Source organism: Halichoerus grypus, chromosome 12, assembly GCF_964656455.1.
Source record: "Halichoerus grypus chromosome 12, mHalGry1.hap1.1, whole genome shotgun sequence".
Taxonomy (NCBI): domain Eukaryota; kingdom Metazoa; phylum Chordata; class Mammalia; order Carnivora; family Phocidae; genus Halichoerus; species Halichoerus grypus.
This window is the reverse complement of record NC_135723.1, coordinates 84998972-85022899: the sequence shown is the minus strand read 5'-3', so window position 1 is coordinate 85022899 and position 23928 is coordinate 84998972. Positions and strand designations below refer to the sequence as shown.

General features: G+C 37.2%; 1 protein-coding gene across 2 annotated transcripts in view; it reads left to right on the top strand.

Moving 5' to 3' along the window:
* COPG2 (coat protein complex I subunit gamma 2) overlaps window positions 1-23928 on the top strand; it is a 118107-nt gene that overhangs the window by 41943 nt on the left and 52236 nt on the right. For both annotated transcript variants that reach the window (XM_036078268.2, XM_078059567.1), the window contains exons 10-12: window positions 17114-17247; window positions 17807-17874; window positions 20085-20273. In XM_036078268.2, coding sequence (XP_035934161.1) covers window positions 17114-17247; window positions 17807-17874; window positions 20085-20273 — 391 coding nt within the window. The remainder of the gene's footprint in view (window positions 1-17113; window positions 17248-17806; window positions 17875-20084; window positions 20274-23928) is intronic.

Genomic DNA, 23928 nt, shown 5'->3' with positions numbered 1-23928 from the left:
GTCCTGGACTTTTGTTTGTTGGGAGTTTTTTTTATTATGGATTCAATTTCATTACTGGTAATCTGTTTAAGTTTTCTATTTCTTCTTGATTCAGTTTTGGAAGGCTATGTTTCTAGAAATTCATCCATTTCTTCTAGATTGTCCAATTTGTTGGCATATAGTTTTTCATAATCTCTTGCAATCCTTTGTATTTCTGAGGTGTCGGTTACTCTTTCCTCTTTCATTTCTGATTTTTTTTTTTTTTTTTTTTTTAGTCCTCTCTTTTGATGAGTCTGGCTAAGGGTTTACCAATTTTGTTGATCTTTTCAAAGAACCAGCTCTGGTTTCATTGATCTGTTCTATATTTTAGTTTCTGTATCATTTATTTCTGCTCTAAACTTTATTTCCTTCCTTCTACTGGTTTTGGATTTTGTTTTTCTTTTTCTGGCTCCTTTAGGTATAAGTTTAGGTTGTTTATTTGAGATTTTTCTTCTTGAGGTAGGCCTGTATTGCTGTAAACGTCCCTCTTAGAACTTCTTTTGCTGCATCCCAGAGATTTTGGACTGTTACGTTTTCATTTTCATTTGTCTCCACGTATTTTATTTCCTCTTTGATTTTTTTTTTTTTGATTGACCCATTCATTGTTTAGTAGCATGTTATTTAACTTCCATGTATTTATGCTTATTCCAGATATTTTCTTGTGGTTGATTTCTAGTTACATAGCATTGTGGTCAGAAAAGATGCATGGAATGACTTCGATCTTTCTGAATTTGTTGAGACTTGTTTTGTGGCCCAATATGTTATCTATTCTGGAGAATGTTCCATGTACACTTGAAAAGAATGGGCATTCTGCTGTTTTAGGATGGAGTCCAAGACAGATTTCTACAAGTGGTCTGTGAACCCTCATAGGCAGTGTTCTTAAAGACCAGATTTCTAATAGCACTCCGTTTAAGGCAATTCAGGCGTTTTTCATCATGCTGCCCCAAATTCTACCAGCTTCTGCCCCTTGCTTGCTCCCAGAGACAGTCCCACGGTTTCAGGTTCTTGTCACAGTAGCACCTTACTGTCAGGTAGCCAAATTTGTATTGGTTTTTTATTGTTACCATAACAGATGATCACAAATGTACTGGCTATTCCAACATTCGTTTATGATCTCGTGGTTCTGTAGGTTGGACATAAGTCTTGTGGGCCAAAGTCACAATGTTAGCAGGATGCTGATGCTTACTGGAGACGTCGGGGGAAGAATTCACTTTTAATCTTGTTTAGGTTGTTGGCCAAATTCATTTCTTTGTGGCTAAAGTTTGGTAGGTCTCTATTTCCTTCATGGCTGTCAGCCAGTTGGTCTGTGTCATGTAAGGTAACATATTCACAGGTTCCATGGAAGAAGCCTGGCCATCTGGGGGCCGTTCTGCCTGCCACACAGAAGGGAACTGAAATGGATAATTTACTGGATAGACTTAGCACCTGACTAGAGATGGCTAACAAAAGAGTGAAGGAGTTAGTGAATTTTAAGACAGAGCAATAGAAAGTAAATAATTTGAAGAACACAGAAAACAGATTAAAGAAGAACAAACAGCTTCAGAGAACTGTGGGGATAATATCAACTGGTGTACCACTTGATATGTAATTGGAATTCCTGAGGGAGATGTGAGAGACTGGAGCAAAAAAGCTATACGAAGAAATAATGAACAGATTTCCGAATATGCATTTATTCTAGCAGTGCAAGATTCATTTAACAATCAAAAACCAACATAACATTCCTCATTTAAAGAATAAAGGAGAATAATCTCAATATTGTAATGGATGCAAAAAAAGCACTTGATAAAATTCAGTGACAATTTGTGATTAGAAATCTCTTTTCAAAGCAAAGAATAGAAGGGAACATCATTATTCTGATAAGGGTACCAAAAAAATCTCCAGTAGACTTTATACTTATTGGTGGACTATTAAGGATTTCCCCTTGAGATTATAAATGAAACAGGGATGCCTGCTAACTATATATATATATATTTTTAAGCAACAGGTTTTTTTTTGTTTTTTTTTTTAACATTTTATTTATTTGACAGGGAGAGACACAGCAAGAGGGGGAACACAAGCAGGGGGAGTGGGAGAGGGAGAAGCAGGCTTCTCGCTGAGCAGGGAGTCTGATGTGGGGCTGGATCCCAGGACCCTGGGATCATGACCTGAGCCAAAGGCAGATGCTCAACGACTGAGCCACCCAGGCGCCCATTTAAGCAACATTTTACTGGAAGTCATACTTGATGCAATAAGTAAAAAAAAATATCTAAGGATTGAAAAGAGGACATAAAACAGTCTTTGCTGACAACATGATTGTATATAGAGAATGTAAAATATGCATTATCTATCAGAATTGATATGTGAATTTATCAAGGTTACTGGATAGTTAAGTATCCAAAATTGATATTATTTCTATATTCCAGCAACCAATCAGGAAAATAAAATTTTGAGGGGCACCTGGGTGGCTCAGTCGGTTGAGCATCTGCCTTCAGCTCAGGTCATGATCCCAGGGTCCTGGGATCCAGCTCTCTGCTCACTGGGGAGCCTGCTTCTCTCTCTCTCTTTCTCTGTCAAATAAATAAAGAAAATCTTAAAAAAAAAAAAAGGTTCGCCATTAAAAAATAAGTAAAGTAAAATTGTGAAAAGATGGCACCATTTGTATTGAAATCAAATCCTTAGGAATAAATCTCCCCCAAACTGTGTACATCTCTACAAAAATTATAAAATGTTATTGAAGTATAACCTGAATAAATGCAGGGATATATCCTGTTCTTAGATTGGAATATTCAATACCATAAAGATGTCACATCTTATTTTGATCTGTGGATTCAGTGCACCCCCAAGCAGAATCTCAGTTGGCTTCTTTTAAATACCAAACAGAAATACATACATTTGTGTGTCAAAAGACGAACCAAGGATACGTCTAGGACTGCTGTTCAGTCCAAATGGGAAGGAGTCCACGTGTCCGACACGTTAGAATCAAAAAATAAATTGTGTCAGGCGAACGTGATAACCACTACACTACGGAAACAAAAAATAAATTGTGGTATATTCATACAGTCAATAGTGTACAAAACAATAGACGTGAACAAAGTACTGTTAAATACAACCACATGGGTAAATCTCCCTAAGTCACACAGATCCGTTCTATATGGTTCTGTTTGAGTTAATTTGAGACTTGACAGGCACAACTGATGTACAGCATTAAAAGTTTGTATTTATCTTTAGGGCAGAAGCACAGTTGTGCCTGGGAGGTGGCATTAGGGGCTCCTGTAGTGCTTGAAGTATTCATCTTCTTTGTCATTGTAGCTTTGTAATAATGCACTTAGGACTTAGTTATCTCCTGCTGTATAAGGAATTACTGAAGAACCTAACCAGATTAAAAGGACAACTACTTATTTTGCCCCACATGGTTTCTGTAGGTCAGGGGTTGGGAGTGTTCTTAGCTGGTTCCTGCTTGAGATCTTTCATGAGGTTGTAATCAAGATGTCGGGCGGGGTTGCAGTCATTGGAAGGCTTGAGGGAGGCTGGAGAATCTGCTTCCAGGTCACTCACTCACATGACCGGTGCCTTGGTGCAAGCTGTTGGCAGGACACCTGAGTTCCTTGCCATGTAGACTTCTCCATAGGGCTGTTCAGTGTCCTCATAACATTGTGGAAGTCACAATCATTTTTATGACCTAGTCTTTGAAACCACATTTCAGCATTTCTGCAATATTCTGTTGGATAAAAAGATCAACTCTATTCAGTGTGGCTGGGGACTAGAAAAGGGAATGGATACCAGAAACCAAGAATCACTGGGGGCATCTCTAAGTTCGGCTACTGTATTAGTATGCTACGGCCGCCATAACAAAATACCACAGACTAGGTGGCTTAAACAGCAGAAATGTATTTGCTCACAGTTCTGGAAGCCAGGAAATCCAAGATTAGAGTGGTGCCTGGTGAGAACTTTCCTTTGGGTTGCAGAGTGCTATCTTAGCCCCATGCGCTCACATGATCTTCCTTTGGTGCATTTGTGTGTGTGTACACACACACACACACACACACATACACACACACACACACACATGAAGGGGGGCAAGAGCGAGTGCTCTATCAGATCAGGACTCTACCCGTATAACTTCATTTAACCTTAAATTACTTCCTTAGAGGCCCCATCTCTAAATAGAGTCACACTGTAGGTTAGGGCTTGACTATGAATTCGGGGGAGTGAGGGGGACACAGACATTTCATGTACTTTCTGTATTTTTATATAATTTAATACAAAGTTAACTCTTTAAGTGGCTGATCAGTTCTCAGACCTGTAGAAAGATAGGATCCTTAGAGTAAACACAAGCACGCACGTGCAGCAAAATGCTAAGTAGAATGCTGTGTGAAGATAAGCAAGCACACTTTAACACTGATTTTTTTTTTTTTTTAACAAGGATAAAGAGAAAATTCTAAAGATTATATGAAAACAAAGATACTTAACCTGTAGTTTTACTACAGGCGGAATTCAGTGTAAATGTATTAGTTATCTCTTGCCGTGTGACAAATTAGCACCAAACTTAGCAGCTTATCACCGACATCATCTCATAGTTTCTGTGGTCATGAATCAGGAAGTGGCTTAGCTTTTGGTTTTGGTCCAGGGTCCTTCATGAAGTTGCAATCAAGCTGTCAGCCAGAGCTGCACTCATCTAGATCTGGAGGATCCACTTCCAATTTCCCTCGTGAAGCTGTTGACAAGCCTCAGTTTCTCCCTGGCTGTTGGCCAGGTGCTTCAGTTTCTTTCTTTGGCAGCCTCTCTGTAGGCTGCTTGAATGTCCTCACAGCATGGCAGTGGCTTTTCCCAAAGTAAGCGAGCTGAAGGCGAGAGGCTCACATGGAAAGCTGCAATGCTTTATAACCTAACTAATCTCGACGGTGACCTGCTGTCACCGCTGATGGATTCCCTTGGTTACAGAGCCCAAGCCTAGTATGTGGGAGGGGACTACACGGCAATGTGGATTTTCAAAAGTGCAGATTTGGGGGGACCATCATAGAGGTTGCAAGCAAAAATATTTCTATTATAGTAAATGTAAGTGGATTTACTTACATTATTAAAGGATTACTTATTAAAAGTGTCAGGTCAGGGGGCACCTGGGTGGCTCAGTCGGTTAAGTGTCTGACTTCAGCTCAGGTCATGATCTCAGCCCTGGGATTGAGCCCCATGTCGGGCTCCCTGCTCAGCTGGGAATCTGCTGCTCCCTCCCCCTCCCCACCACGTGCTCTCTCAAATCTTTAAAAGTATCAGGTTGGGTAAACAAAATAAGAGATCTATTATATAGCCTTTTATAAAAGACACTTCTAAACAGAGTGACAAGGAAAAGTTTAAAATGTATCAAAAATAGGGGCGCCTGGGTGGGTCGGTCGTTAAGCGTCTGCCTTCAGCTCAGGTCATGATCTCAGGGTCCTGGGATTGAGCCCTACATCGGGCTCCCTGCTCTGCGGGAAGCCTGCTTCTCCCTCTCCCACTCCCCCTGCTTGTGTTCCCTCTCTCGCTGTGTCTCTCTCTGTCAAATAAATAAAAATCTTAAAAAAAAAAAAAATCAAAAATACATGTTCTATAGACACTAACACTATATATAATAATTGCTGCTTAGTAATAGTAATACGAGTCAGAACACAAGGAATCAGGATTTAGAACATTAAAAATGACAAAGTGGGATTTTGTATTTTGACAAAAGTAATAGTCTAAATGATATCATGGGAATGAACTTGTACAAGCAGTTGACCCTTGAGCAACACAGGTTTGAACTGTGCGGTCCACTTAAACATGGATAAATATAGTACAGTATCATAAGTGTATTTTCCTTCTCATTTTCTTAACATTTTCTTTTCTCTGGCTTGCTTTATTGTAAGAATACAATATACAATGCGTATGACATACAAAGTATGTGTGAATCAACTATTTATGATGTGGGTAAGGCTTCTAGTTAATAGTAGGCTACCTGTAGTTAAGTTTGAGTCAAATACATGAATTTTTGACTGCTTAGTGGTTTGGTGCCCCTCATCCCTGCACTGCTCAAGGACGGTTAAGTATTAACTATACTTAATAACATTGCTTCAAAATATGTACAGTAAAATCTTAAATATAAGAAAATAAAGGGTTTGGAAGACTATAACCCCTCATGTCGCAGAAACAGACAAATCATTTATAAAAGTAGAAGACTGTAGTCAGTCTGTGTATCACTGATAACAAAATTTACCTCATTTAGAACCCTAGATCCAAGAGAGAATATGCAATATTCTTTAAAATTTTTAAGTTAAAAAACATAGTATACATATAAGGGAAATGTATAAGACTTAAAGTTGTATGTACATTATATCTAATTGCTGTGGAATACCCATATAATGCCCATATGCTAGGTAGTACATTTCTGGTATCCTAGAAATGCTTTATGTATCCTCTTGGTCATACCTACCCCCAGGAGAAGTCACTATTCTGATTTTTATGGTAGTAATTTCTTTGCTTTTCTTTAGATTTTTACCCCCTGTGTATGCATCCATAAACAGTAAGGTTTAGTTTTGTCTTGTTTTGAACATTATGTCATTAGAATCATGCTATGTTTTGTATCTTTTTTTTTTTTTCACTCAGTATTTCAGTGTAAAATTCACCCTTGTTTTTGCTGAAGCTCTAGTTCATTTTAATTGTATATTTCCTTGATTGAATCCTTCCAGGTTCATTTATATTCATTCTTCTATTAATGGGCATTTGGGTTGTTTTCTGTTTTGAGCACTTACTAATGAAACAGCTACAAACAACATTCCTGGGCTTATACCACACTACCTTATTACCATAGCTTTCTCTCTTTATATGTAAGCATTTATTTCTATAGATAGGTCTCCAGGAATGGAATTGGTAGATCATTGTTAGACTATTTTTCGAAGTGATTCTATCCAGCCAGTAGGCTGAGATCCCCTGAGGCCAAGACTTGATGTCAAATTTAAAAATTTTTACTAATCAGGGGGTGTATTAGATTTTCTTTATTGAGATATAATTCCCGTACCATGAAATTCACCTTTTTAGAGTGTATATTCAGTGGTCTTTAGTATATTCACAAAGTTGTATAACTACCACCACTAATTCCAGAATATTTTTATCATTCCAAAAAGAACCCCCCCCCCCCGCCCCGCCAACCCATTAACAGTCACTCCCTATTCCTCCCCCTCCTCTCAGCCCCTGGAAAACATTAATCTGCTTCCTGTTTCTCTGGATTTGCCTGATCTGGACATTTCATATAAATGGGATCATACAATATGTGGTCTTTTGTTTCTGGTTTCTTTCACTTAATGTTTTTAGAGTTCATCTATATTATAGAAGTATCAGTACTTTATTCTTTTTATGGCTGAATAATACTCCACTGGGTAGCTATCACATATTTTATTCATTTTTCTGTCGATGGACATTTGGGTGTTTCCACTTTTTAGCTGTTACAAATAATGCCACTATGAACAGTCATGCATAATTTTTTATGTGAGTATGTTTTCCATTCTCTTGGGTATAGACCGAGGAGTAGACTTGCTGGGTCATAATGTAACTCTGTGTTTAACTTTTTGAGAAACTGCCAAACCGTTTTCCAAAATGGGTGCATCATTTTACATTCTTGCCCGCAGTGCGTGGAGGTTCCAATTTCTCCGCAACCTCACCAACACTCATTATTGTCTTTTTTTTTCTTTTAAAGATTTACTTATTTATTTTTTAGAGAGAGAGAGAAAGAAAGCCTGCAGGGGTGGGTAGGGGTAGAGGGAGAGGGAGAGTCTCAAGCAGACTCTGCACGGAACCCAATTTGGGGCCCAATCCCACAACCCTGAGATTACAACCTGGGCCGAAACCAAGAGTTGACAACTGCGCCACCGAGGCACCCGTCTTTTTTTATTATATATCTTGTAGTCAGTGTGATGAGGTATCTCATTGTGTGTTTTTTTCCCACTGAAAAACAAATTTTTTAAGTATTTATTTATTTGACAGTGAGCATAAGCAGGGGGAGCGGCAGGCAGAGGGAGAGGGAGAAGCAGACTCCCCGCTGAGCAGAGAGCCTGTCCTGGGGCTTGATCCCAGGACCCTGGGATCATGACCTTAGCCGAGGCAGATGCTTAACTGATTGAGCCACCCAGGCGCCCCTCCCATTGAAAAAAATTTTGACCAAAAATTGTACAAATAAGCTCTTGGTTTGATAACAACAAAGGCTAAATTTCCCTAATGACTAATAATGTTGAGTATCTTTTCATGTGCTTATTGGGCATTTGTAGATTTTTTTTTTTTTAGATTTTATTTATTTATTTGAGAGAGCTCGAGAGAGCACAAACGGGGGCGGAGGGGCAGAGGGAGAGGGAGAAGCAGGCTCTCCACTGAGCAGGGAGCCTGACATGGGGCTCCATCCCAGGACCCTGGAATCATGACCTGAGCTGAAGGCAGACGCTTAACCAACTGAAACATCCAGGCACTCCCATTTGTAGATCTTTGGAGAAAGGTCTATTCAGATCCATTGTTCATTTAAAAAACTGGGTTGTCTTTTATTGAGTTGTAATCATTGTTAAATATAGTTTGGATACTAGACCTTTATTAGATACATAATTTGCAAATGTTTCCTCCCATTTTGTGGATTGTGTTTTTAGTTTCCTGGTTGTGTCCTTTGAAGTACAGAAGTTTTAAATTTTGATGAAGTCCAGGTTATGTAGGTTTTGTTTTGGGCTTTTTTTGTTTTTGTTTGTTTTTCGTTGTTCGTGCATTTGCTACTATACTAAGGAAACCATGGTCTAATCCAAGGTCATGAAGATTTACACCTATGCTTTCTTCTAAGAGTTTTATAATTTTATCTTTTATATTTAGGTCTTTGATACATTTGGAGATATTTTATATATAGTGTGAGGTGTAGGGGTCCAGTTTCATTCTTTTGCATGTGGAGATCTGATTGAAATAGGAGTTTGCAGTTGTCTCAGCACTATTTGGTGAAAGATTATTTTTCCTTTGTATTGCCTTGGCATCCTTGTCAAGTCATTGTGGTTTTAGTTTGTAATTTCCTAATTACTAATGAGTTTGGGAACCTTTTTCTATGTTTATTAACCATTTGAATATCTTTTCTATTGAAATACCCAGTTTTTAATTGGGTTCTCTGCCTTATTTTTGCTGATTTCTAGGAGTTGGTTTTTGGTTGTATATGTTGCAAACAGCTTTTGCCACTCAAGTTAGTCTGTTCTCTTGGTGTCTTGATGAACAGAACTTCTTTAATGTAGTCAAATTTATCAGTCTTTGACTTTTGGAATAATACTTTTGGTGTCTTGCTCAAGACATCTTCTAGTTCAAGTTCTCAAATATATCTTCTATGCTATTTTTTATCAGCATTATAGTTTTAACTTTGGTGTTCTAGGTCTATTATCTACTTGGAATTGTTTTTTGGATATGGTATGAGGTAACAATTTAAATTCTTTTTTTCCTCCTCATGGATACCGAGTAGTCCTGCTACCATTTGTTGAAATATGTGTTCGTACCCACTGCTCTGCAATGTCAGCTGTGTCGTAAGTCAGGTATCCTTGTACTCACTGCTTTGTTTCTGGGCTCCTCAGCTCTAGGAGCTCTCTTTCTGTTTCTGCACCAACAACACATTCTTTATTATCACAGCTTCATCATAGTGTAGATATATGCTGGAACAAATCCTCCCTTATTCTGCTGGAGTGTTTGCCAGCTCTTGTTTTACATCCTTATTTTTCTGTGCATATGTATGTAATTTTATTAGGGATTGTTTAGCCTTGCCCTCAGTCAAATTTGCCTCTTCCTGGGATACTCCCATCAAGACCATTAATAACAACCAAGGAGTTCTAACCTGGGCAGTGATATCCCCCAGGTTTTTCATTCATTGGGATTTTAGGGCTATTTCTCACAGGTAGTTAGTGAGACCAGCCATCCCAGTGGCGGGTCATAATGACAAAATGTGTCTTTGACCTCCTTCGCTTTGATTTACTTCCAGAAAGCCACAGTAGAAACCTGACTTGATGCCCACCTCACTGTAACAGTTCTTACACAAATAAGCACAGATGTTCAAGGAAAACTCACACACAGCCTACTGGAGTAGCATTCAGTGGGAGCAACCCATAGAGACGGAAACCGGAGCAGATGCACTGGCTGCCCCAGCGCCCATTCATTCCAGTTCAGTGCACAGAGGTCTGTCAGGGCAGGTTTCACATCCCAAGAGAGGGATTAGGACCCTTGGGCTTTGTGGCTTTTAAACCGCTTTAAGTACAGAAGCGACAACCATTCACTGTTGTGATCAGGGGTGGGATGCAGAAGTAACATAATATGATAGACATTATATCTGATGCCACAGGGGAAGAAATTAGAAGAGACAACCCTGAACAATTATATGCCACCAAATAGAACCTATTTTGACAGCATAGTTTTTTAGGGGAAGCAGCCCTTCCCTGGCATAATCAGGGTCTGGGATCCAAATCTTGCAGCTGTATGATGTGGCATGTTGGTAGCAGAAATCTTCCTCTTTCATGGTTGGGGAAGTACCAGCCCCTCCCTTGGCATGATGGGAAGGAACTCCAGCCCAAGTTTTGGGTTGGCCGGAATTGATTGCCGTACACATTGGGCTGAGTCCAGTTGTCATGGAGGTTCATAGGAACTCAGCTTATTTTTTGGGTGGTGAGCAGATCAGTTTTGGATGAAATGACCCTTACCCCTCAGTTGTTAATTCTCAGGATTTCTCTGGCAATTCTTTTTTATTTTGTGTGTATATTTACATAGATGGCATTTTAAAAACTTAATTTTTCACTATAAACTTCCCTTTTAGTACTGCTTTTATTGCATGTTTTTGTCTCATGATATTTTCTAATTTTCCTTTTTAAACTGCTTTAAGTACTTCTTTGACCCATTGGTTGGTCAAGAGTGTGTTGTTTACTTTCTACATATTTGTGAATGTTCCAGTTTTCCTTTTGTTACTGATTTCTAGTTTCATTCCATTGTGGTTAGAAGAGATACTTGGTATGATTTTAATCTTCTTAAATTTGTTAAGACTTGTTTTGTGACCTAACATGTAATCTAATCTGGAGAATATTCTGTGTGTACTTGGGAAGAATGTGTATCCTGCTACTATTGGTTGGAATGTTCTGTATATGTCTGTTAAGTCCACTTGGTCTATAACGTTATTCCAGTCCACTGATTTTCTATCTGGATGTTGTATCCATTACTGAAAATAGGGTCTTGAAGTGTTTTACTATTATCGTGTTGCTGTCTGTTTTTCCTTCAGATACGTCAGTGATTGCTTTATATATTTAGGTTTTTGAAAATTGTTTTGACTATTCTAGGTCCTTTGCATTTCTATATAAATTTTAGGATCAGCTTTGAATTTCTACAACAAAAGCCTGCCAGCATTTCGGTTGGGATTACACTGAATAGAACAATAGATGTACTTTGAATAAATCAATTTGGGAGAATTGCCATCTTGCTACTGAGTCTTCCAGTCCATGAACAGAGACTGTTTCTGTATTTAGGTTTCTCAGCAGTGTTTTATAGTTTTCAGTGTAAAAGTCTTGCATTCTCTTATTAAATGTATTTCTAAGTATTTTATTCTTATGTTATTAAGAATGGAATTATTTTATTAATTTCACTTGGGATTATTGTTGCCAATATATAGAAATACAGTTGATTTTTGCAGGTTGACCTTGTATCCTGTAACCTTGCTGTGGTCATTTATTAGTTCTATTTGTGTGTGTGTGTGTTGTTCCCTGGGATTTTCTGTGTTCAGGATCATGTCATCTGTGGACAAAGACAGTTTTACTTATTCCTTTCCCAAACCGATGTCTTTAATTTCTTTTTTTTGCCTAATTTTACTGTCTTGAACTATCACTAAAATGTTGAGTACAAGTGGTGAAAGTAGACATCCCTGGCTTGTCCCTGATCATAAGGGGAAAGCATTAAACATGATGTGCATTTTTTGAAAGTGCCTTTTATTAGGTTGAGGACATTTCATTTAGTCTCTAGTTTTTTGAGAATATTTATCATGAATGGGTGTTAGATTTTGTCAATTGCTTTTCTGCATCTTTTAAGATAATTGTGGTTTCTGTCCTTTATATTATTAATTTAGTATATAACATGCATCGATTTTTCTGATGTTAAACCAATTTTACATTCCTGGGATAAATGCTACTTGGTTATTGTGAATTGTTGTGAATATTGATTATTCTTTTATATATTGCTGGATGCAGTTTGCTAATTTTGTTAAGGAGTTTTGTGTCTATTTCAGGGATATTGGACTATAGTTTTCTTGCAAAAATTTGTCAGGCTTTGTTACGGGTAATACTGACATCACAGCGTTGGGAAGTAGTGTACTCCCCTCATTTATTTCCTGGAAGAGTTTCTGAAGGATTGGTATTATTTCTTTAAATATTTGATAGAATTAACCAATGAAGCCATTGGGACCTCTGCTTTTCTTTGAGGGAAGATTTTATTTATTTATTTTTTTTTTTTTTTTTTAAATTTTATTTATTTATTTGACAGAGAGACACAGCAAGAGAGGGAACACAAGCAGGGGGAGTGGCAGAGGGAGAAGCAGGCTTCCCGCCGAGCAGGGAGCCCGATGCGGGGCTTGATCCCAGGACCCTGGGATCATGACCTGAGCCGAAGGCAGACGCTTAACGACTGAGCCACCCAGGCGCCCCCGAGGGAAGATTTTAAATAACTCATAAGCCTATTTAGATTATGTATTTCTTCATTAGTCAGTTTTGGTAATTTGGTATTTCTAGGGACAAATCCCCAGAAATGACATACAGATGTTCATAATATTCCCTTATAATCATTTAAATTTCTTTAGGGTCAGTAGTGTTGTTCCTTTCTTCATTCCTGATTTTGATAATTTGTTTCCCCGCCCCACTCCTTTTTTTAAATTAGTTTAGCCGAATATTTGTCAATTTTGTTGATCTTTCAAAGAACTAACTTTGGGTTTCATTGATTTTCTTTTTTATTATTTTTCTGCATTCTAGTCTATTGATCTCTGCTCTGATCTTATTTCCTTTCTTTTGCTTGCTGTAGGCTTGATTTACTCTTCTCTTTCTAATTTCTTAATTGTGGAAGCCTAGGTTATTGATTTTGGACTTTTCTTCCCTGGTATCAGTGTTTAAAGCTATGCATTTCCTTCCTACATTGCTTTAGATACATCTCAAATTTTGATGTGTCTTTGTTTTCATTTGGTTTAAAAGTATTTTCCATTTGATTTATTCTTGATATGTGGGTTACTTAGAAAATGTTTAATTTCCAAATATTTGGGGATTTTTAAAATTTATTTTCTGTTCTATAATTTAATTCAGTTGTGGTTAAGAAACATGCTTTGATTTCTGTCCTTTTAAATGTATTGACATTTATTTCATGACCGGCACTGAATACATCCTTAAGAACTGTCCATATGTACTTGAAAAGAATGTATTTTACAGTCATTGGGTTGAATGTTCTAGATTAAGTTGGGTGATTACGTTGTTCTATATCCTTGATGATTTTCTGTCTAGTTCTATTGATCATTGGGTCGGTATGGACATTTCCAACTATTATGGTTACACGATCTATTTCTCCTTTCATTTTGTCAGGTTTTGCTTCATGTATTTTGAGGCTTTTTTGTTAAGTGTGTATGTGTTTATTGTTGTTATATCATCCTGATGTATTAACTTCTTTCTCATTATGAAATATCTTTTTTTCTCTTATAGATTTTTGTCTTAAATTCTACTTGTCTGGTATTAATATAGTCAATCCTAATCTCTAATGGTGACTGTTTGCATGGCCTATCTTTTCCCATCTTTTTACTTTCACCCTGTTTGTATCTTTGAATCTAATGTGTGTCTCTTGTAGACAGCAGATAATTGGATCTTGCTTTTTTATTCTGTCTGGCAATCTCTATTTTTTGGTTGGGGTAATTAGACTATTTACATTTAACATAATTATTGATATAGTTGGATTTACTTCTGCCATTGTGCTATTTGTTCTATATGTCTCCTGCCTTTTTTTGTTTGTTTCTCTTGTCCTCTTTGACTGCTTTTTGTTTTGTCTTAAATGAATATTTTCAGTGTATCATTTTAATTTTTCTGTCAATATTTTCACTTTTTTTCAGTTTTTTCTTAGTTGTTGCTCTAGGGATTAGCATATGCATTTTACTTTACCACAGTCTACCTCAGATTAATACTAACTTAATTTTAGTAAAAAATAGAATCTTTTCTCCAGTATAGTTTCATTCTCTCTGGGCTCCTATTTGCTATAATTGTCATGCGTATGATGTGTATGTGTTATAAGTCCAACAATATACAGTTGATCCTTGAAGAATGTGGGGGCTAAGGGAGCCAACTTCCCAGGTAGTCTAAAATCTGCATATAATTTTTGACTCCTCCAAAATTTAACTGCTAATAGCCTACTGTTGACCAGAAGCCTTACTGATATGATAAACAACACATATTTTGTGTTTTATGTAGTATATGCTGTATTCTTACAATAAAGTAGGCTAGAGATAAGAAACTGTTACTAAGAAAATTATAAGGAAGAGAAAATACCTTTGCAGTACTCTATTATAAGAAGTCTGCATATAAATTAACCCATGTGGTTCAAACCTGTTGTTCAAGGGTCAACTATAATGTTATAATTATTGCTTTATAACATTTTATGTCCTTTAAAGTAGTTGAGAGAAATGAAAACAATTTATCTGTGGACTCTTTTATATCAGCTCACATATTTATCATTTCTAGTGCTCTTTTTTCTCCTTGATTATTCACATCACTGTTTAGTGTAAATCTTTAAGTCTAAAGACTTCCTTTAGTATTTTTTGTAAATCTGTCAGCAGTGCATTCTCTCAGTCATTGCTTCCCTGGTAATGTCTTTTTTAGCCTTTGTTTTTGGAGGATAGTTTGCTGGATATAGAATTCTTGTCTTTATATTTCAGCACTTTGACTATGGCATTCTACTGCCCTATCTCTTCCATTGTTCAGGTGGAAAGCTAGCCATTGATCATATTGATGTTCCCCTGTAAAAACCATTCATTTACTCATTACACAATGAGTAGTTTTTACCTTGCTGCTGTCAAAAATCTTCTCTTTGGCTTATGGTGTGTCTCTGTGTGGATCTTTTTCTGTTTATCTTCCATGGGATTTTTTGAGAGACTCAAGTGCATGGATTAGTGCTTTCATCAAATTTGGGCAATTTTTTTTTTCATTATTTCTTCATACATTCCTTTTGCCCCTTTGTGTCTCTCTTTTCCTTCTGGGACTCCTATTATGCAGTTGTTCATACCCTTGGTCATATTCCATAGATCTCCAAGGCTCTGTTCTTTTTTTTTTTTTCATTCTTTTTTCTTTGTTTTTCTCAGCTGGATTATCTTAGTTTACCTACCTTCAGGTTTACTCATTTCTTTCTACTGCCAGTGCAGATCAGCTGCTGAATTGCAGATTTGAATATTTCATTGATTATTGCACTTTACAAATCCAGAATTTCTATTTGGTTTCTTTAAAAACAACAACACAATAAATAAACCAAAACTCATTTCTCTTTATTGATATTATCTCTTTGGTGAGGTATGATTGTCATGTCTTTAATTCTCTTTAATTCTTTACACATGGTTTCCTTTATTTCTTTGAACATGTTTATATTCATTGACAGAGTCTTTGTCTGGTACATCCAATGCCATATCTAATACCTGGGCTTCCCCAAGAATAATTGCTGTGGACTGCATACTTTACTCTTTCTTTACATGTGTGATAACTTTTTGTCAAAAACTGGATATTTTAAGTATTGTGGTAACTCTAGTAATCACATTTCCCTCTTCCCCATCCTCAGAGGTTGTTATTGTTGCTGCTTGTTGTTGTCATTTATTTAGTGTCTTTCCTGGACAAATTCTGCAGTCTTACTCTTTGTCACATGCAGTCACTGAAGTCTCTGCTTAATTAGCTAAGTCATCAGCTGATGATTTGACAGAGTTTCTTAAATGATTTAAGCCAATAGGTCTCCAACTCTTTTTCTAATGGGCACTTTGTGTGTTGGGACATGGCTTCCATGCTCTGGCAGTTTACAACTCTGCCTTAGCCTTCACTTCCTACATGCACAGAACCTCAAAGGCAAGCACGGGTGAGAGGTTAGGCCTTATCTTGTCTTTCCTGGGTATTTGCACGGCCTTCTACATGTGCATGGCCTTCTGGATCCCCAGGAATATGTCAGAAATTGCCAAAGTCTCCCATGGAGCTCTTGTTTCTCAGATTTTCCTTTTGAGTTTTTTGGCCAGCCTCTTGTTTGCCCCAGGTGGAGTTACTGCCCCTGGCAACTGCAGTGTTAAACAGTTGCCACTGATTTTTTGGGACAAACTTGCTGAGGCTAGGGCTTTCCTCACTGATTGGGCTCTGAGTCAGATGAAACAAAGATTAGCTCCATGAACGGGGCTTTTCTAGGGAGCACCAGTCAGGTCGAATAGTGACAGTTCCCTGGGGACAGGGCTTCTGAGGGAGCTCCAAACCCATCGGCCTCCTCCAATGGCTGTTAGGCTGCTGGCTGTCATAGCTACTGCAATTCTGAGGCTGCTGATTTCCAAGGCCACCATGAAACTGGGAAGAGGGACTAGAAATACAGCAAGTGAAAACACCAGAAAGCTTGTTTGCTGTTGTTAGGAAGATTCAGCTGTTTTCCTTAAATAAATGTTTTTGGGATTGTTGCAGGCCTTTGGCTAATTTCTAGAGTGCTGAAAAAGTTAATTTTGAAAATTTATGCCAGTGTTCTCATTGCTTTTTGGAGGAATGGATTTTCAGAGGTCCTTCATCCATAATTCCAAAAGTGCTTCTCACTCTGCCTGTTTTTTTTTTTTTTTTTTAAAGATTTTATTTATTTATTTATTTGAGACAGAGAGAGAGGGAAACAGCATGAGAGGGGAGAGAGGGTCAGAGGGAGAAGCAGGCTCCCTGCTGAGCCGGGAGCCCAATGTGGGACTCGATCCCAGGACTCCGGGACCATGACCTGAGCCGAAGGCAGTCACTTAACCAACTGAGCCACCCAGGCACCCACTCTGCCTGTGTTTTTAAGTGCTGTGCATATTACACCTGTTCTTTTTGATATCTGATGATGCCCTATGTGTATTTATTGTCAGCCATGAAAGTCCACTCTTTGATTTCATTGAGAGCTGCTTGCGAAATAAACATGAAATGGTTATTTATGAAGCTGCGTCAGCTATCATCCATCTTCCTAACTGTACTGCCAGGGAGTTGGCACCTGCCGTTTCAGGTTAGTTGTGTGTTTGATAGCTGGATTTTGTTTATATTCGTATGTTTTTGTTTTAAGTTCCATAGTTCTACAGGATAGGTAGTAAGAATGATTTTTGAACCTTAGCTCTATTATATATACCTTTGTGTTGTGATATGTAGATGATTTATTTTTGTTGTTCTTTACTTAATTACCTCTTTTTCTGAAGTTACCATTTCCCTATATAAAACATTAAAAATTTTGCTTAGAATCAAGTAACTTTCATGCCTTCAGTTCTCTTTCATGTTTAAAAAGTCCATTTGCTCTTATAACTATAAATATTGCTACCACAAATTCAGATATTAGTGGGTATATTAATTCTTATAGAAAAATAAACTTTGTTTCCTATATTTGTACTTTTTATAGTTTAACAAAAAGTGTTTTTACTATTTTTGATGATACATTTCTCATGTGAAGTTTTGATGCTGTGATCTAATCTCCTTATGCATATTTTGAATACTATACTTTATGTACTATATTTTCAGATATATGCAATATGATGAAATGAGCTATATTCACAGCGATCTTTTTTTCTTTCTAGTTCTTCAACTTTTCTGTAGCTCTCCTAAGCCAGCTTTGAGATATGCAGCTGTGAGGACCTTGAACAAGGTAGGTGTCCCTTTGCCAACTGTTGACTTATATCAATGTTTGATTGAGAATCATTACATGTGAAGCATTTGGCTTTCTCCCCAAGGTTAGTAAATAGGACTTATGGGCTTCACTTCTATAGCAGCTTCCTTGTATTTGTGGCCTTAGGTGTGGCCATTTTTACTATTCAGCTAAAGATTATAATTCCACTTCTGAGCACTTTATAGCTGAGAACCACATTGTCCAATATGATGGCCATTAGCCATGAGTGACTATTTCCATTTAAATTAAGTAAAATTAAATAAAATAAAAAATTCAGCTCCTCAGTCACTCTAGTCACACTTCATGTGCTCAGTAATCATGTGGTTAGTGACTCTCATATTGGACAATGCAAACATACCGAACATTTTTATCACTGTAGAAAGTTTTGGACAGTGCTGGTGCAACACAATGTGAGTCACGTGTAATTTTAAATTTTATAGTAACCACATTAAACATTTTTTAAGACGAAAATAATTTTAATAATTTATTTACCCTAATATATGTAAAATGTCATATCAACATGGAATTGGTGTAAAATTATTGAAGATCTATTTTGCCTTATATTTTTTCACACTAAGTCTTGACATCCAGTGCTTATTTTTATGTTTAGAGCATATCTGAATTTGGACTAGCCACATTTCAAGTGCTTAGTAGTCACATTTGGTTATTGGCTACCCTACTGGACACCATAGGTTTAGACAATACAATTCAGAAACATAGAATAAATTAAATAACCATAAACATTTGAAATGAAAGTTTATTTTTTTTTTTAAAGATTTTATTTGAGAGAGAGAGCGAGCATGAGAGATCATGAGCCGGGGGGAGGGGTAGAGGGAGAAGCAGACTCCCTGCTGAGCAGGGAGCCTGACATGGGACTCGATCCCAGGAGCCTGGGATCCTGACCTGAGCTGAAGGCAGACACTTAACCAACTCAGCCACCCAGGCACCCTTGAAATGAAAGTTTAATGTAGTAGAAGACTTGTCATAAGGCAGTATGTGATCTATTATAAATTAATAGTATGAACAATTGGAGGCGAGAGAAGCCATGGAAAAACCTTTATAGGATAGCCACAGAAGAACCCTTTACAGAATAACAATTTGAATTGTTTTTTTAAGAAGTGATATAGGTCCACATTCCTTTATCTGTAAACTTGGGGCCAGATGTGCCTCAGAATTCAGTATTTTATGAATTTTAGGAAGGCAATATGGTGCTATCTCTTATATACTAACCCCATTGAGCCTAGAGCAGTACCCTACCATTAAACACATTAATACTTCTTTTTTTAAAGCCGTATTAATATTTCTGTGCTATACATAGGACTATCCTAAGTGGAATAAATTAATATTTAACTTGCTTAACATTAGTTTGGGTCAGATTTTCCTGTTAAATGAATTTTGATGCCAATACTTTGCTGAGTTTTCAAAGTTTTTAAATTGTGGGTAAAGGATTCTCTACCAATATTGAGATGGAGAAGTGAACAATTTTGACAAAAGCAAAGAAGCAGGAGAAGGACAGACATGTTTTAGTGGCTGGAGTTTGCTGAAATACAGAAGTGTTTCCTAAGTGATAAGATATTAACAGTCTTTGAGCAGTGTTTACCACAGTGGGTACGATTCTCCAAGATCCTTACATCTAGTAGAATAGATATCCATGTACACATGTACTATAAAGAGAAATAGTCCAACTGTAATAAAATAGACTGTGAGGGCGCCTGGGTGTTTCAGTCGGTTAAGCGTCTGCCTTTGGCTCAGGTCATGATCTCAGGGTCCTGGGATCAAGCCCCGAGTTGGGCTCCCTGCTCAGCGGGACCTCTACTTCTCCCTTTCCCTCTGCCTGTCTCCCCCCACTTGTGTGCTCTCTCTCTCTGAAATAAATAAAATCTTAAAAAACAAAACAAAACAAAACCACAGACTGTGATATTGTTACAAAGATTATAGAAACCTAGGAAGAGAAAGTGCTTTGTTATACTATGACTCTGGCAGTTAATCGTGTATCAAATGATATATCATAGCTTATTAATTGGAAATGTTCTTCTTAAAACAATTACTTTTGACCTATATTGCCCCATTTAGATTTTTAAAAGCTGCTTACCTTAATTAAAATGTCTATTTTCCTCTTTCTTTGTTTTTTAAAGTTCTGGTCTTCATTAGTAGCAGTTTGCTTATTATTTGTCTTGCCCTTCCACAAGGTGGCAATGAAGCACCCCTCTGCTGTTACTGCCTGCAATCTGGACTTAGAAAACTTGATCACAGACTCAAACAGAAGCATTGCAACCCTGGCCATTACTACACTCCTCAAAACAGGGAGTGAGAGCAGTGTGGACAGGCTCATGAAGCAGATATCTTCTTTTGTGTCTGAAATCTCAGATGAGTTCAAGGTAAAAGTTTAAATATGATCATGTTTCTCCCAGTCTCTGGCTTGCCTATTTCTTTTCTTAACAGTATCTTTTGATGAGCAAAAGTGTTAAATTTTTATGAAGTTCAATTTATTAATTTCTTTCACTGTTCTATTGCCTTTGTCTACTTCCAGGCCTTAAAGATATTTTCTTATGTTTTCTAAATGTTTTATGGGTTCAGCTTTTACATTTTGGTCTATTATCCAATTTGAATTAAATATATATATATTGTGTGTGATAAGTTCAGGGTTTTTTTTTCCATACTAATATCTAGTCATTCCAGCATAATTTGTTGAAAAAGTCTTCTTTTTCTCATCAGAGTGCTTTGGCATCTTTGTCTGAAAAGCAGATAACTGTATAACTGTAGGTATATATCTAGGTTCCTTATCACATTCTGTTGATCTATTTGTCAATCCTATGCCAGTACCATACTGTATTGATTAATGTAGCTTTATGGTACTTCTTAAATGTAAAGCAGGTGGTCTTCCAACTTTGTCCTTTTTTTAATATTCTAGGTCCTTTACATTTCCATATAAAATTTAGGATCAGTTTATAATTTCTATAAAATAAAGTCTGCTAGAATTATGATTGGAGTTATGTTGAATCTATAAATAAATCTGGGGGGAACTGACATCATAATGGTATTCTTCCAGTTCATGAATATGGTATACCTCTCCCTTTATTTAGGTCTTCTTTAATTTCTCTGAGCAGTGTTTTATAGCATTTACTCTATTGATCTTGTACACATCTTTCGTTAAATTTATATCTAAATATTTTATGCTTTTATATCCTACTGAAATTTCTACTTTGTTTGTTAGTAGTATATAAAAATAGATACATATATTTTTTTGCTTTCTCATAACTTGGTATCCTTGCTGAGTACCCTTATTGGTTCCAGTAGTTGTTATGCATTTCTTAAGATTGTCTGTATAAATAATCATGTTATCTGTGAATACAGACAGTTTTGTTTCTTCATTTCCAACCTAAATGCTTTCCCTTTCTTTTTCTTGCCTTATTAAAATGACTAGGATTTCCACTATAGTGTTGAATAGAACTGGTGAGAATGTGTCAGAGATGATCAAAAGAACAATAAAATAAATTTCAGTTAAAAGAATTAAAGTAGAAAGATTTTATTATTTCATTCTTATTTCTCAAACAAGTATAACTTGCTCTATTCACTCTCTTCTATATATCTAGACTTTTTATTTTTATTTTTTTTAGAGAGAGTACACAGGAGCACTGGGAGAGGGATAGAGAGAATCTTAATCAGGCTACACGCTCAATGTGGAGCCTGACACAGGGCTCGATCTCAGGACCCTGAGATCATGACCTGAGCCAAAAGCAAGGGTCGGATGCTTAACTGAGTCACCCAGCCACCCCTATATCTAGACTTTTAAAAAACAAACAGCTTATTTATTCAAGTAGACATTTTGAATCATGGGGAACCTTAGGAGGTTATGAATGTCACTGTGTAGTATAGCTTACTGAATGAGTCTCCTATGCTTAGGTATTTAGATAGTTTTCAGTATTTTGCAATTACAAATAATGCTGCAGTGGATAACCTGGTGCATATGTTTTCTTAAAATGTTGGAGGTACATCTCAGGGTCGGTTCATAGAAGTTCATATGCTAGGTTGAAGGGTAAATCAATATGTAGTCCATTTGTAGAGAATGCTAAATTCCACCAGCATGTTTAAGAGTGCCAGTTTCCCCCTAGCCTCACCAGTAGAGTGTATTGTGTTTTGAAGTTTTGTCAGCTTGGTGGGTGAGAAAGTGATCTCAATGTAGTTTTAATGAATTTCTCTTCTTAATGAGGGGAGTTAAACATCTTTTTACATTTTTAAAGATCATGTAATATTTCTTTTTGAATATCGTTTGTTCATCTCTTTTTTCCATTTTCTATGGGAATTTTGGTCTTTTGTTTCCTCAGTTATTTCAAGTGTTTTTAATATATTAGGGATATTAGTTCTTTATCCATGAAATATGTTATGATATTTTCTCCCAGTTTGTCATTTGTCTTTTGACTCCTCTTACGGTGTCTTTTGTTGTGCGAAGTTTGTTATTTTTATGTAGTAAGATTTGTTAATCTTGTTGCATTTGACTTTTGGGTAGCAGAAAACTTTCCCTTCAGGGGCGCCTGGGTGGCTTAGTTGGTTAAGTGTCCGACTCTTGATTTGGGCTCAGGTCATGATCTTAGGGTTCTGAGATCAAGCCCCACGCTGAGCTCCATGCTGGGCGTGGAGCCTGCCTTAGGGTTTTCTCTCCCCCTCTCCCTCAGCCCCTTCCCCCACTCCAGAAGGAAGGAAGCTAGGAAGGAAGGAAGCTAGGAAGGAAGGAAGCTAGGAAGGAAGGAAGCTAGGAAGGAAGGAAGCTAGGAAGGAAGGAAGCTAGGAAGGAAGGAAGGAATCTAGGAAGCTTTCCCTTCAGATTATAGAATCTGATTGGGTGAATAAGGATTCACCTAAGATTTCTTCCAGTGCATGCATAGTTCCTTGTTTTCATTTAGATCTCTGATACATTGGATTTTTTTATTTTATTATGTTAATCAGCATACATTACGTCATTAGTTTTTGATGTAGTGTTCCATGATTCATTGTTTCCGTAAACACCCAGTGCTCCATTCAGTACGTGTCCTCTTTAGTACCCGTCACCAGGCTAACCCATCCCCCCACCCCTCTCCCCTCTAGAATCCTCAGTTTCTCAGAGTCCATAGTCTCTCATGGTTCGTCTCCCCCACTGAATTCCCCCCCTTCATTTCTCCCTTCCTACTGTCTTCTTTTTTTATTATTATATATGGTATGAGAAATGGATCTAATCTTATCCTTTTTCAGTGATTATCCAGTTGGCCCCCCTCCATTTTATTTAAAAGACTGTCTTTGCCCCAGTGATTTGAGATACCACCTTTATCATCTGCTAAAGTTCCATATGTATGTGGGTCTGTTTTTGGGCTTCCTATTCTATTCTGTTGTTCATTTATTCATATATCAATACCACACACTACTTTAAACATACACACTTTGTAGGATGTATTAATACCTCTCAGTCCCCTCGCATGGCTCTTTGTTTTCATTCTTTCCCTAGCTATTCTTACATGTTTATTTTTCCTTATGAATTTTAGTATTAACTTATTTAGCTTCATGAAAAAATCTCATTGGCATTCTTATGGGATCACATCAAGATATCTTGATGATGTTGAGACATCCTATCCCAAGAACGAGGGATATCTTTTAACTTGTTCAAATCTACCATTGTGCCTTTCAAGAATATTTTATAGTATTTTTGTTAGTTCTGAATGCTTTTAAAATGCTTTTCTTATTTTGTTTGTTGTTGCTGTTATAAATGATTGTATCCAGTATATCTTCTAACTAGTTATACATGTATATGTTCCCTTTGTATACTGCAAGATCTCTTCCAGCCTTAGAAGATAGAGCATCTCCCTCTAAAAGTAAAGGGCAGGTTTCCGCACAGTCCTAGAAGATACAGCTAGTGCTTTCCCTGGAGCAAAAAGCAAGCATGCTCACTGTCCTGGATAAGAAAGAAGTTTCCCCTCAGCACAAAGGTCCAGCTGCTTACTACCCTCTGTGAAATATTCCAGTTCCACACCTCAGGATTCTTCTGTAATGAGAGCTACTGTGGCC